The sequence below is a fragment of the Panulirus ornatus genome, chromosome 36 (assembly GCF_036320965.1).
Source record: "Panulirus ornatus isolate Po-2019 chromosome 36, ASM3632096v1, whole genome shotgun sequence".
Classification (NCBI taxonomy): Eukaryota; Metazoa; Arthropoda; class Malacostraca; order Decapoda; family Palinuridae; genus Panulirus; species Panulirus ornatus.
The window spans coordinates 1,234,988-1,250,138 of NC_092259.1; the positions used below are offsets into that span (position 1 = coordinate 1,234,988).

General features: G+C 53.7%; 1 protein-coding gene across 2 annotated transcripts; it reads left to right on the forward strand.

The window, feature by feature from the left end:
- The first annotated feature begins 4,344 nt into the window (after positions 1–4,344).
- On the forward strand, positions 4,345–14,910 carry LOC139760248 (uncharacterized). 2 transcript variants are annotated; one of them, XM_071683173.1, is made up of 4 exons: positions 4,345–6,764; positions 6,795–13,915; positions 14,144–14,393; positions 14,527–14,910. In XM_071683173.1, exons 1-2 carry the CDS (start codon positions 4,393–4,395, stop codon positions 9,589–9,591), a joined length of 5,169 nt encoding a protein of 1,722 aa, XP_071539274.1. In that variant the 5' UTR covers positions 4,345–4,392; the 3' UTR covers positions 9,592–13,915; positions 14,144–14,393; positions 14,527–14,910. The 2 variants fall into 2 exon arrangements, with proteins under 2 accessions (XP_071539274.1, XP_071539273.1); XM_071683172.1 differs by having other exon boundaries at positions 4,345–13,915.
- The last annotated feature ends 241 nt before the right edge of the window (positions 14,911–15,151 follow it).

A 15,151-nucleotide genomic window follows, 5' to 3' on the forward strand; every position in this document is an offset into this window, starting at 1 on the left:
ACACATCCTGATTGGCTTCAGTATCATTCATTCACCGACTCCCAGCGTATAACTAAATCAAAGTTCTTAACCAACTTCATGGTTGGCTGTCACGTGACGTTCATTCACAAAGGCTTCACTTCGAAAGTCCTCAAGACCGACAGTGAAGCATCCAAAGCAGCAGGACTTTAGCCCTCTCTAGTCTCCTCCCGCACCATCTCGTTTCACCTCCACATACCAAATTATGGAAGCACCCTCGCATGCAGATGGTTTCACACACACACACACACACACACATCACAGCACCCTGACGCTACACAGAAACAACAGCGAACACTCAATACAACTTCATGTAGTTAGAACACTGGGTCATCTCTGCAAAAGAATAAACAATGCTTGCATCCCCACGGATATCCAACACTTCCCTCCTGCTGTAAACCATGGCGGATATGAATCCAGCTTGTACCCCTTCCATGACCCAGAACGACCCTCCACTCCCACTCAACAATCCTCCAACCACACTGGGTATCACACACACACACACACACATACACGAGTCGTTCCGTACATCACGATAGTAATCGCAAAGCCCATTAGCAAATGAAACGTCCTTAAAACGCTGAAGTGGCACCAGCACAGACAAGAACAAGAATCCCTCAATATCCTCTATAAATAGTTCATCCATTCCGTACTGAACTACGCCTCGCCTCCGTGGTCATCTATCCCTTCAAAATTAAACATAAAACTCCAAACTACAGATACTCAGGAATGCAACACCTGCAAAACAAAACGAAAATGCTTCTAAGTTCGACACCTGCACAGGAAAACCTAAATACACCCAACTCGTCTACACCGTATCATCCTAGGGCAACCAGTTCTCTGCAACAGGGCGGGATCCCTCCTACCCAACCTACTTCGTTGACGACCACCAGCCAGAAATAAAAAGCTTTCCCGCGCATTTCTCATGTTGGGTTTTACGCGCAGCAACCTTTGAGGAAGGTCATTAGGCCCGCAACCAATTCATCTAGACTATATATTTAGACCCTAATGACCAATATATCTTAATTGCCCACGCCTCACCCACGAGCAGCTTATACTCACAAATCCCCTCCCCCGAAACAAATAGAATAGACACCATAACAATCTGTATTCTCACCTCCCCAACCCAATCGTAACCTCCACACCAACAGACTTATGCGACAAGTTGGCCTATCTCGCCTGGGCTCTGGGCACCACCCATGTCTCCAACATTGCAATGATCAATTCAAGACCCATTATACTCAAGGTGCAATTTCCATACGAAAGCCACTCGAGTTTTTACTCCCTCGTTACCCCCCACTGAACCCATAAAGACTTGAAAGGCGAAAGTTAAAGGAAGAAGAAACAAAAAACGAGAGAATCCTACAATTTAGATGATCATGGGTGACGTGTATTTAAGGTGTCCAAAGTTAAGGATTACACAGCTATTATGTTTATCAAGTATAGAGTGAGGGCCAAGCAGCAGAAGTGGCCCTAGGATTCTGGTAGGGCCTCGACAAAGAGGTTAATTTGAGGCCCCTTACACGGTAAATACAGATGATCTAGAAGAAAATAGACCATTTTCTAGTTCAATTATTTCAATTTGCTTTACACATAGAAGTGCGATGGAAGTGTCTTAACACAATATTAGCAATACGAATAATTTGCAAAAATTTAGGGAGGCTTTTAGAGTGTGGGGCTCTGACTGGTTGCCCTGTTTGACCATCAGATGCTGGAGTACATCAAGGGGGAATAAGGAACGAAATTCTATTCGAAGCTTCTGGATCTACGTACGCGTCACCTTCGAAGCTATTGCAACGATGGGATCACGTATGAGGTTCCTTAAGGCCAGGGAAGCTCTGCAAGACAGAGGCAACGGCTGTTGAGTTCTAAGAGAGCCTGGCTGTGGAGGATGAACAGGTCTGCTGCGGGTGCGACAGATAAGTACGCATGTGGCAGCCTCAGGAGTTGACGTCAAAAGACACTTACATTCCACAGTGTCGTAGGAGGCCGACACTCGCCAACCCTAACTCGTCGAAGGGTCGCTTCCATGCCAGGCGGAACTGACGATGGGGATCAAAGTTCGTGGATGAAGTGGGCCATTCATTCCAGGGGAACATGACGTGACCCTTGTTTGTCAAAACTTTGGAGTCATTAGGGTTAATAGAGAGGGGACACTCGCCTCCGTCAGGAGAAAGAGGGTGGTGTCTGCAGGGGTAGCAGCGACCATCGTCAAGGTGCTTGGCTTTACGTAAGACGGAGGAGGGGATCGTTAAAACCAGGATGTCCTGCCACAGGGCTGGATCACCGTGGGGAAGGCAAGGTAATGGCATTGGAGGGAGGCTAGGGAATCCTCCAACGCGGTGGGTAGGTCCTGGGGAGCGAGAATGGTTTCTTGCATATCCGCCGCATTAAGACGTGGGAGATACGGACAAATATAACGAGTGGGTCGAGTTCTCGGTTCGACTCAACTGACGATCCTTCTGTTAAAATCATTTCATATTTACTATCTTTTATGTCATATCAGTAGGTGTTGACGTCCTGCCGTCGAGAGATAGAATCCAAGGTGACACACATGACTATCAGAGAACTGGTTCGTCTGACGAGGGATGTCCCTAGGACTGTAGTGATCCGGTGTCACATCCTCGGCCTCAAACGAACCAGTTCACAAAAGCCCCTTCGTTTGTGTCGCACGGAGACGTCGATAGCGTTAGAGTGAGGAGTTGCGAGACCACTAAATTGCCCGATTCGGTTGAGCATCAGTGACAGAAAGTGTTTACATTTCATCCTCGTTGTCCCTAGTACATACATCACCGGCCCCTGCCACGTACACACACATCCCTACGAAAATAAGGAATCAGGAATACAAGAGACTGTGGTGAGGAGTGTCCTGTGTATCACTGTCTCATTTGATGGTTCAGTTCGATCCAGAAACTCGAGTTCTCCTAATTCCTGTATAAGTTATCCAACGATCAATGGGTGATCGTCATGTCTTCATGATGTCATTGCAAACATCGTGCTTCATGAACGCCAAACCGTAACCACACGTTCGTTGACTGAACACGGCATTAATACGATCATAAAACACACACACACACACACACACACACACAGGACTTAGGTTGCCATAAGTGTCGAGACACATTTAGCTTGCAATAATTTGCCCCCTGTGTCCCTGCTCTCCCTCACCCACCCTTCCAATCCTATATACTTTTCGTGTCTCTTCTCCAGTGTGTATACCCACCAAGGGAGGACATGGATTCCCCTCTTCACTCTGTTATCCCACGCCTTTGTGGTGATGGCAGTTCTATCAATGTCTCCTTGATATGAACCTCCCAGTTTTGATACGTTCGACCGTTCAGTATCTTAGACTATCTGTGTTTTGTATGGGTCTTAATACAGTTCGCATGTGTGATTTATGTGTGTGAATGTGCATGTGTGTATGTGTATTTACGTGCATTGAGAATACGTCGCTTTGAAATGACCTGTTCAACTTGATGGCTGGCAATCATCGCTCAGCAATGGTAGACCGTCCCTCGTGTACGTCAAAGTTATGTGTGTGACAATAGACATGTACGTCTTCATACTGTTATTAACCTGCTTGATCACTAACTGGTCAACATTACACTCTTCACTGACTGAATTTTTCTGGGAAACTCTCCACCGGTGTCTAACAACCTAACGACGTGTCGCGTCATTAGAGAAGGCAGCCCACGGCTGACGGGTGTGTAAACAAGGGTGGAGAGAGGTAGGCTGACCACTCAGTCGGTCAGGGAGTTGTGGTCAGAGCGGAGTGACGTGTGCTGTATTGTCTTCACTGTTGGATACGTCGCCTTCACCTGACGGTGTGCCCTCGGCCTTCACTGTCAGACCTGTTCGTCACCTCCTGACGTGTGCGGGTGTGTTCCTCCCTGCTGGACACATAGCTTTCCCTTGACGTGGGTCCTGTGACCTTAGCTGCCAGACTTGTCCGTCACCTCCTGACGTGCATGCTGTGGTAGTCCCTGATGAACACGTCACCTCCTTTTGATGTGTGCGCTGTGACCTTCGCTGCAAGACCCGTCGACATCTGACGCGTGCACTGTGGTCCTCCCTGCCCGAACCATCGTCAGCTCCTGACGTGTGCACTGTGGTCCTCCCTGCCCGAATCATCGTCAGCTCCTGACGTGTGCACTGTGGTCCTCCTGCCGACAATCGTCAGCTCTGCGGGCACTGTGGTTCCTCCCTGCCCGAATCATCGTCAGCTCCTGACGTGTGCACCGTGGTCCTCCCTGGCCGACACGTCGCTTCCACCGCCCCGGGATCTCGGCTCTACCGTAGGTGTGACCCGACCATCATCTGGCCTCCCTTTTCGTATTCACACCACACCAGTGCCTACCTGGTCAACCCCACACCATGCCTCCACCCGCTACGCCGCCTCCCCCACCTCTCCCCGCTACCCCGCCTCCACCCGCTACGCCGCCTCCCCCACCTCTGCCCGCTACGCCGCCTCCCCCACCTCTGCCCGCTACCCCGCCTCCGCCCGCTACGCCGCCTCCCCCACATCTGCCCGCTACCCCGCCTCCACCCTCTACGCCGCCTTCCCCACCTCTGCCCGCTGCCCCGCCTACGCCCGATGCCTTGCCTCCTCTGCCTCTTCCCACCATTCCACCTCCACCCATTATCAGGCCTCCGATCCCTCCCTCCGCCACCCCGGCTGCATCTGCTGCCTCGCTTCCACCCGCCGTTTCGCCTCCACCCGTGCCTCCGCCCACTGCTCTATCTCCACCCACTACCCCGTCGTCTTTCGCTACCCCACCATCAAGCCCGTCATCACCCAAAACTTCACGAACTACCTCTACGCCGCCTACTACCCCTACGCCGCCCACTACCTCTACGCCGCCCACTACCCCTCCGCCGCCCACTACTGAGCCGCTTGGTACCCAGCTGCAGACCAGCCCGCCGCCCAATGTCCCACAGCCCATTTCTAATACACCCACCACCCACAACCCGGCACCCTCCCACCCACAGCAGGGTCATCCTGAACCCCACTACCCTGCAACCCGACCCCCTGAGCCCCGTTACCTGGAGCCCCGCTACCTGGAACCCCGTTCCCTAGATCCCCGCTACTTGGATCCCCGCTACCTGGAGCCCCGCTACCTGGATCCCCGCTACCTGGAGCCCCAGTACCTGGAGCCCCGTTACATGGATCCCCGCTACCTGGAGCCCCAGTACCTGGAGCCCCGTTACCTGGAACGTTCCCATCCACAACCCTACCGTCCAAGGCAAGACCCTGTAGAATGTTGCCACGCTCATCCATGTCGCTCTCCTCCCTGCCACACACGACCCCACTACTGGCAGTCCCTCTACCAGCAACCCTGCCACCTGCAACCCTGCCACCCACAACCCTGCCGTCTGCATTTCTGCCGCCAACAATCGAGTTGCCCTGACCCCTACCACACGCCACCCTACCACGCGCCACCCTACCACCAACAACAGTCACAGCCGCAACCCTACCACTCGCCACTCTCCCGCCCGCCACCCTACCAACCACAACAGTGTCACCCACAACCCTGCCACCCGCCACCCTCACACGCACAACAGAGTCGCCCAGAACCCTGCCACCCGCCACCCTCACACGCACAACAGAGTCGCCCAGAACCCTGCCACCCGCCACCCTCACACGCACAACAGAGTCGCCCAGAACCCTGCCACCCGCCACCCTCACACGCACAACAGAGTCGCCCAGAACCCTGCCACCCGCCACCCTCACACGCACAACAGAGTCGCCCAGAACCCTGCCACCCGCCACTCTCACACGCACAACAGAGTCGCCCAGAACCCTGCCACCCGCCACCCTCACACGCACAACAGAGTCGCCCAGAACCCTGCCACCCGCCACCCTCACACGCACAACAGAGTCGCCCAGAACCCTGCCACCCGCCACCCTCACACGCACAACAGAGTCGCCCAGAACCCTGCCACCCGCCACCCTCACACGCACAACAGAGTCACCCACAACCCTGCCACCCGCCACCCTCGCACACACAACAGAGTCGCCCAGAACCCTGCCACCCGCCACCCTCACACGCACAACAGAGTCACCCACAACCCTGCCACCCGCCACCCTCGCACACACAACAGAGTCGCCCAGAACCTTGCCACCAGCCACCTTCCCACCCACAACAGTGTCACCCAGAATCTTGCCACCCGCCCCCTTTCCACCCACAACAGAGTCACCCAGAACCTTGCCACCCGCCCCCTTTCCATCCACAACAGAGTCACCCGCCCCCTTTCCACCCACAACAGAGTCATCCACAACCCTGCCGCCCGCCACCCTTACACGCACAATCGAGTCACCCAGAACCCTGCCACCCGCCACCCTCTTATCCACAACAGAGTCACCCAGAACCCTGCCACCCGCCACCCTCTTATCCACAACAGAGTCACCCAGAACCCTGCCACCCGCCACCCTCTTACCCACAACAGAGTCACCCAGAACCCTGCCACCCGCCACCTCACCTACAGCAGTATTACCCAGAACCCTGCCACTCACGACAGAGTCGCCCAGAACCCTGCCACCCGCCGCCACCTCGCCCACAACAGTATCACCCAGATCCTTGCAACCCACAACAGAGTCGCCCAGAACCCTGCCACCCGCCGCCACCTCGCCCACAACAGTATCACCCAGAGCCTTGCAACCCACAACAGAGTCGCCCAGAACCCTGCCACCCGCCATCCTCACACACACAACAGAGTCGCCCAGACCCCTTCCAACAACCACCCTCCCACCCACGACATAATCGCCCAGAACCCTGCCACCCACCGCCACCTCACCCACAACAGAGTCACCCAGAACCCTGCCACCCGCCACCCTCACGCACACAACAGAGTCGCTCAGAACCCTGCCACCCGCCACCCTCACGGACAGAACAGAGTCACCCAGAACCCTTCCAACAATCGCCCTCCCACTCACGACATAATCGCCCAGAGCCAAGCCACCCGCCGCCACCTCACCCACAACAGAGTCACCCAGAACCCTTCCACCAACCACCCTCCCACCCTCGACAGAGTCGCCCAGAACCCTTCAACCAACCACCCTCCCACCCTCGACAGAGTCGCCCAGAACCCTTCAACCAACCACTCTCTCACCCGCAGCCGAGTGGCCCAGAACCCTCCCACCCGCAGCAAGGTCACCCAGAACCCTCCCACCCGGGACCAAGTCGTCCGGAGCCCAGCCGCCCTCAAACCCTCTGCTCGCCCTGTCTCTCCCAAGAGACCCAACCCTCACCACTGGACCGCGCGTCAACCATCGCAGCCCACTACAACTACCTGAACCTCATCCACCAGCACCACCCTCCCATCCAATACCCCACCGGGTACAACGGCCAAGGATACCCCAACGCTCTGGCCGCCGCCGGCCACCCCATCAGGTACTACCCACCTGCTGCATGCATTTTTGCCCCGCACTCTGTCCGACCCCACTCCCTCGACCTGCTCTACCCAACCCTCCAACGCACCGGCCACTACCTCACCACTCACGTCCCTCACCATCACAGCCCCTTCCCCCAACGCTACCTCAATATCCACAATCATCCAATCCCTCCTTATCCGATCGCCGTTACCCACGACCTCGCCCACCACTACCCCAATGCCATTATCCCCTACCATCCACCACAGGACGTGAGAGGTTACCAGTACCAGTATTCGAGTCTCCACAACATGTTCTACCCCCTCATCCGGTACCCTGTACCTCACGTCCCAGCATTCATGAACGGCCACACTTTTGCCCACAATGACTCTGCCCAGTACCACGTCCCTTATCACCCCTTCACTGCCACCCATTACCCCTTCCGCTGCCACCGCCCGATCTACCATTCCCGGTCTTCCTCCGCGTCATGCACGGCAACCACCTCCCCGTCACCCGACCCCTCACCATCCACTACCTCAACGCGTCGCACTCCCCGCTCCTCTTCAAGCTTCAGACGTTTCCCCTCCACCTCAACTCGTCAACCCAAAAAGTCCATCACCCCCACTGGCCCATCACCTTCACGAGCCCGTCAATCTCCCCCCACTCCAACATGTCAACCCAAAAAGTCCATCACCACCACTGGCCCATCACCCCCACAAGCCCGTCAATCTCCCCCCACTCCAACTCGTCAACCCCAGAGGCCCATCACCACCACTGGCCCTTCACCCCCACGAGACCGTCAATCTCCCCCCACTCCAACTCGTCAACCCCAGAGGCCCATCACCACCACTGGCCCATCACCCCCACGAGCCCGTCAATCTCCCCCCACTCCAACTCGACCCCAGAGGCCCATCACCCCCACTGGCCCATCCCCCCCACGAGCCCGTGAATCTCCCCCCACTCCAACTCGTCAACCCCAGAGGCCCATCACCACCACTGGCCCTTCACCCCCACGAGCCCGTCAATCTCCCCCCACTCCAACTCGTCAACCCCAGAGGCCCATCACCCCCACTGGCCCATCACCCCCACGAGACCGTCAATCTCCCCCCACTCCAACTCGTCAACCCCAGAGGCCCATCACCCCCACTGGCCCATCACCCCCACGAGCCCGTCAATCTCCCCCCACTCCAACTCGTCAACCCCAGAGGCCCATCACCCCCACTGGCCCATCCCCCCCACGAGCCCGTGAATCTCCCCCCACTCCAACTCGTCAACCCCAGAGGCCCATCACCCCCACTGGCCCATCACCCCCACGAGACCGACAATCTCCCCCCACTCCAACTCGTCAACCCCAGAGGCCCATCACCCCCACTGGCCCTTCACCCCCACGAGACCGTCAATCTCCCCCCACTCCAGGCTTCAAACCTTTCCCCTCCACCCCAGCTAGTCAACCCCAGAAGCCCATCACCCCCACCGGCCCATCATCCCCATCGGCCCATCACTCCCCCAGCCTTACAGGCTTCAAACCGTTCCCTTACACCCCGAACCGCCACTCCCCCACCGGCGGGTCACAACCGCTCCACCACTCCCCCACCGGCGGGTCACAACCGCTCCACCACTCCCCCACCGGCGGGTCACAACCGCTCCACCACTCCCCCACCGGCGGGTCACAACCGCTCCGTCACTCTCCCACCAGCCTGTCTCTTCCACAACCGCTCCGTCACTCCCCCACCAGCCTGTCACTTCCACGACCGCTCCGTCTCTCCCCCACCTGCCGGTCCGTCACTACCCCTGCTGGTCCGTCACTCCCAGCGCCGGTCCGTCATACCCCATCTACAGTGCGTCATTCCCCCGTTAGGGCCCGTCACTCCCCCCACCGCCCCGTCACTCCGCCTGCCAGTCCATCACGTCCCTCACCGGCACGCCACGTCTCCATAACGGCCGTCACTCCCCCCACCGCCCCGTCACTCCGCCTGCCGGTCCGTCACTCCCCTCACCGGTACGTCACGTCCCCATTACACAATGTCCCGAAACCTTGCCCAGTAACAGCCCGTCACCTCCCTAAAGCCCATCACCAGCCCTCCACCCTGCCCGTCGCCGACCCTTTTCCCTGCCTGTCGCCGGCCCTCTCCCCGTGCCCTCCCCCTACCCATCACCAGCCCTCCCCTTCCCGTCGCCCTTTATCCTGCCACCCATCTCTCTAACCCTCATCACTCTGTTAGAGAGCTCATCACCCTGCCGTCCATCCGAGTGTGAATCGTCTCCCTGCCACCCTGCCAGTTCTATATCAACACTCGCTCACCCTTCCAATTATACTGTCATCCGGGACTCCGACTTGTCAACCTACGTCGATCGACTCTCCTTAGACGAACTGCCGATCCAGTCGCAAGACATTTGTTTGTGTGCAATAGGATTGACTTTCTGGCCAACCCATACCAATCCTAGATGCTGTAGAGGCATCCTTTTAAGCTGTGCAGCATCAACCTGGAAACGCTAAGCTTGGGGGGGCCACGAGTAGGTACAGAGAAGCAATAGAAGTGCAAAAGTAGGCGAGGGAGATCCACGGAAGACGTCAATTACCGACAGTGCCAGACTGGTCAGGAAGTGTGTCACAGAGTACAGCAGCTGAAACATCGGCAGCAAAACCTCCACCTCTGCTCCACCTTTGGCTGTAAGGAGCCCCTGGAAGTGTTGGTCAGGACTGCTAGAGTGACTTACTTCACCGATAAAGTCTTATGTTTTATGGATGTGGCAGACAGCTCCGGGACTCGTGTAAACACACTACATTCATTCTTAATCTCAAACGTCTTGTTCCGTTGTTCTCTTCCACTCTGGAGTGTGAGAGTTTTTAGTTGAAGTATACGTGTGTGGACGTCTACGTGAACACTCCGAGGTGGTCATACACGACTGTGGAACACTACTGGAGGCATCGAGCAATCTTTGCATTTAGCTGGTGAATCAACTCGAGGGGGTCTTGAGTAGTGGTTCCCCTGCACAGCTGGACAGGGAGGCCCTAACCCCCGCCGCATCGGTCACTTGTATTGGCATCTGAGCAGCAATAGTACCATATGATCGTTGTGACGTGTGGCGATCCGGCATGATCATTGACGGAGTCTCCTTCATGTCGTCTGGGAGGGATGGTACATCTCTTGTTGATGGCAGACTCTCATCCACGGCACAAGTGTGTGCCCTCGCTCCGTGACCTCCCATATCACCCGTGAACGAGCGAATCTGCAAGATGTCGTCTTCGAACACTAGGTCGTCCCACTGTCCACAGGAAGCTTGGCTTATCTCTCCCTTCATGTGCTCAATGATTGGCCGGAGAACCTGGTGCGACCTCCTCCCACTCGTGGAGTCTTCTGATGTCTACGTCGGCAGGAGCGTCCTGACACTCTGCCTAGCGACTGCCTGTGCGCGGAGGCTTCTCCCTCCCTGCGGTGTTCGCGAGTTGAGACATAGGACCGACGATTGAGGCTGTTTGCATTACCAAGGACTCGTTCTGGACGATACAGGATCTCGGAGTCGTCCTTCGCCAAGCCAGCGCCCCAGGTGTCCGTCCCTCCTCTTTCCTCAGACTCCTGATCCAACGCAGTGTCGCCTAGTCACTACAGACGACGAAGTCTGCACTGCGACATCAACTAGCCTTTTACTTAGAGTGGCAACACTAATCCTCAATCCCCCTGACATCAAAATTACAGACACGCTCACTCTGCCCCTCCCAAATACTCTCCTTCTTCCTCACCCTCTCTTTTTTTTTCCCTCATCTCCCTCGCGGCTGAAACGACCTGGGTTGTGGATGACTGCCAACAACTCCAAGTCATACACAGTTCACCTCCGACCCGCTCGAACTCTATAGCTCAAGATGGACTGCTGCTGACCATCCTACCTGTAAGACAACACCTCTCCTACACCAGTCTTATGTCCAACATGTGACTCTCTCTGGAACACCAGCACCGAAGCGCTCCTCTACGCGTTCTTCAGCAGCCGAATGTTTTCTCAACACCTCCCGGAGGTCAAGTGGAATTCTTAACCCTCCTCTGCGGTAGGCTTTCATCTGTGCTGCGGTGGTGGCAAGCTGGTTGAGGAATCGTGTGGATGATATGTGCAGAGTCCCAGGAATATTATTCTTTTCAATCCCCCCCACTGCTTTCGCGACAGTCTTCCCCCGCCCTCCCTCCCTCGCAGCAATAAGAAACCCCGGGGTAAGAAAATGTCAGCACAAACCAACTTTCGACAGACCAAGAAACTGATAAAGATTTCAGGTCTTGGTTCGTAAGTGGCTGACAGCTTGTCCACTCCGGCCCACGAGCAGAGGACACAGTGTTGACTCAGGGTTGGTAAAGGGAAGGAGACGAACCTTCGTAGAAGTTTTTAACTGTGGCCAGTACTCTTGAAAATGTACTGGGAGAAGTGTGGGATATATCTAGTCTCTTTGGTTTCTTACATGAAACGAATTTGTAGTACAAGATAAATTATAATTCATCTTTTAAATGAATACTTGATTTCGATCTTTTAAAATCGTCTATCTATGGTTTGTATGTTAATTACCATGTTTTAAAATCGTATGTCAATGTTTTTTTGTATGTTTATTGCCATGTTTTAAAATCGTATATCAATCGTTTGTATGTTGACTGCCATGTTTTAAAATCGTATATCAATGGTTTGTATGTTGACTGCCATGTTTTAAAATCGTATATCAATGGATTGTATGTTGACTGCCATGTTTTAAAATCGTATATCAATGGTTTGTATGTTGACTGCCATGTTTTAAAATCGTATATCAATGGTTTGTGTGTTGACTGCCATGTTTTAAAATCGTATATCAATGGTTTGTGTGTTGACTGCCATGTTTTAAAATCATATATCAATGGTTTGTGTGTTGACTGCCATGTTTTAAAACCGTAAATCAATGGTGTGTGTGTTTAGAATTCTTTGAAACGTAAGCACCGCTGTGGACGTAAGCTGTTGATGCGAAAGATTATTTCAAGTCCTCATTTCTCAGCTCCACTGTGCTGGTCGGCGCTGGCCACTTCCTGACAGGTTGTGCCTCATCTGTCCACTGGTCGCCACAGTCGATACAACTCTCCTCATTACGGTATAAGTACTTCTTGTTCCTAAGCTTCAGGTGCGCCATATAGAACCTTGTGAGGATCTTGACGACCATCTCCATCCCCTGCTGGGACCTCCTCCAGAAGACGAAGGCGTCTTTAAAGTACATACTGCGAACGCCTGACGACATCAGCGGAGGCAGACCTCAAAAATTCCCCTGGTAGTTGAGTGCGAGGTCCTCGCCTCTGATGACGGAGACTCCCGGTGGAGTTGCAGTGATGGTACGTCCCGACATAACCTTTCGCCAGCCCGATCCTCCTGCAGCCGGCGCTGCAGATTAAGGCAGGGAGGACTGGCCCAACCAGACCATACACCGTTGCATTCATATACCTTCCTCTGAATGGTGTGGACGTTGTAGACTTTCGAAGTTTCCTTATCTTTTGAGGGGATTACAACTGCCACTTTTTAGTGGAACATCACGTCCAACTCCAGACGAGGAGCCTAGAAATCTATATATCATGTGAGAGGAAATGTCCTCACGATCGATTTCTTTGACGAATTTCCGAAGGCGGACTTGGAGTCTTGTGGCCCAACACCGACTTGTCCATTTGTTCTGCAGACGCTGAGCTCAGCCTCATGATATTCAAGTCGTGGAAGAGGTACATGGAGGAGGTCTCCTATAGATTCCAGTGATCAAATTAGACGGCATCCCAGCAAGTTGGGCGCGAATGGCCGGGAGACTCAAGACTTGATGGCTGCTGGCCTCCTGCGCCCCACTGCTGGCAGTCAAGATGACCAAAGAATTGGACTACCACCACACAGTGTTGTCTTCCCATTCTCTCTCTACACTGTAAGCCGTTCAGGGGAATCCAGGACTGGCTTGATGCCGAAACTGTCTCGACCCAAACTTGTAATTCTGTACCAGGTTCTCGCTCGTACAGGCATCTGTGGGACTGAACGAGCTGTTCAAGTAGGCAAAGGCGGGTGGGTCTTCATGGTCTGTCAAGTAAGTGGAGGGAAGAACCGAGGCTGACCAAGGCCCATAGGTACAGCATCAGCTGTACCTATGGGCCTCGGCAACGCCTCCTCCCTCCTGCAGAAGTACGAGAGGACCCCTTCAATTTCTCAACACTCGTGTAGCTGTAAATAGGGGCCTCGGCAATGCCTCCTCCCTCCTGCAGCTGGGTGTTAGTGTTCACTCCTGCCGAGAAACGGAAGTGGCTTTTCGTGGATCGGACACAGAGCAACGACACTGGAGGTCATTGGCAAGAGACGAATCTTGATTTGTCTTCTGTTAACTGAGCAGCGAGGTCACTGTACACTCCCACTCGTCTTGTGGTCTGTGGCTAAGAGGAGGGTACAGAGTGCAACACAGAAGTTCCAGGAACCAGGCTTCAGTGATCGTGTGACAAGCTGCACGGCAAGGAAAGTGTGTACAAGTACTGGGCAACAATGAACGACTCGTTCCACAAGTTCAAAGTAAGTGAAATGTTTACAGACACTAACTGGTTATGTACATATCGTCATATGATAAATGACTTATTTCCAGTGGGCAAAGTTGGGATAAATGTCTTGATTATTTGAGGCAGAATATCATGGTGGATGAAATGCTTACATACAACTTATAGTACGTGGTAACATTCGTCTCTGAACTTGATAATTTTACAATTGACAATGGATTGAATTTCGTCTGTTTATTATCAACAGGAGAGGCTAACTCCCAGAGTACCTACAGGCGAGGATCAGTTGGGTGACATAACAGCATCGAGGTGTCTACTGATCATGTTGTTACATCTATATATATAGGGATCTTCTTGCCTTCATTCAATGAAGACAGTGGCTCATGTGTAGAGTCGGGAGCATCAAGGAGAGGTTCTCATCCCTTCACACACTCGAGTGCTGGATGGGATTTCTACAGGTGCTCTGTATACTATAAGAGATATAGTGTATTTCTAAGGTATTTTATCATTACTTATAAAGTTTTTCTATATATTTATATGTAGGATATACGCTTGAAATGACCATAGCAGTTGACAGATGATTATAGATAATCATTCTTAATCCTTTTCTGTTAATCCTTACTGTAACAGCACGACTGGACCCCGGCAACGCCTTGGTACTCCTTTGGTTCTACCTAAGGGCCTGGGCAACGCCTTCTCTCTCCTGCAGGCGCACCAGGGAACCCCGCAACCCTTTAGTATTACTACAGCTGTACTTAGGGGCTTTGTCAACGCCTCCTCCCTCCTGCAGGAGAACCCGAGGACCCCCAGCAACTCTTCAGCATTCCTTGAAGCTATAACACTGGGCCTCTGCAACGCCTCGACCCTCCTGCAGCTGCACCACGTGAGGCACACGACCTCCTTCTCCCTTCTGCAACAGCGCGCGAAGATTCCTGCCTCCCTCCGCCTCCAGCATTAGCAACTCTCCTCGTACCTTCACGCTCGTGTACATATCAATATAGAATTATGGTTTTACCAGTGTTTCTATAACCATTCTCTCTCTCTCGGTCCTCGCGATCCTATAGAAATCAGACCCGCACCATAACCCAGAATATTACAATCACATATACAGTTGTAGATAATATTTCCTCGTCGCATAACGCAGTATCTGGCATCATACACGTGTTGACAGTATTTTCTTTAAATTTTCATCAAAAACATGAAAACTGCAGGTAAACTTCAAGCTCGGAATTATTCGGAATATCTCCAAAGCCTG

Bases quoted from the DNA above. Each gene is read 5' to 3' on its own strand.
- LOC139760248 (XM_071683172.1), top strand. From the start codon at position 4,393: ATGCCTCCACCCGCTACGCCGCCTCCCCCACCTCTCCCCGCTACCCCG.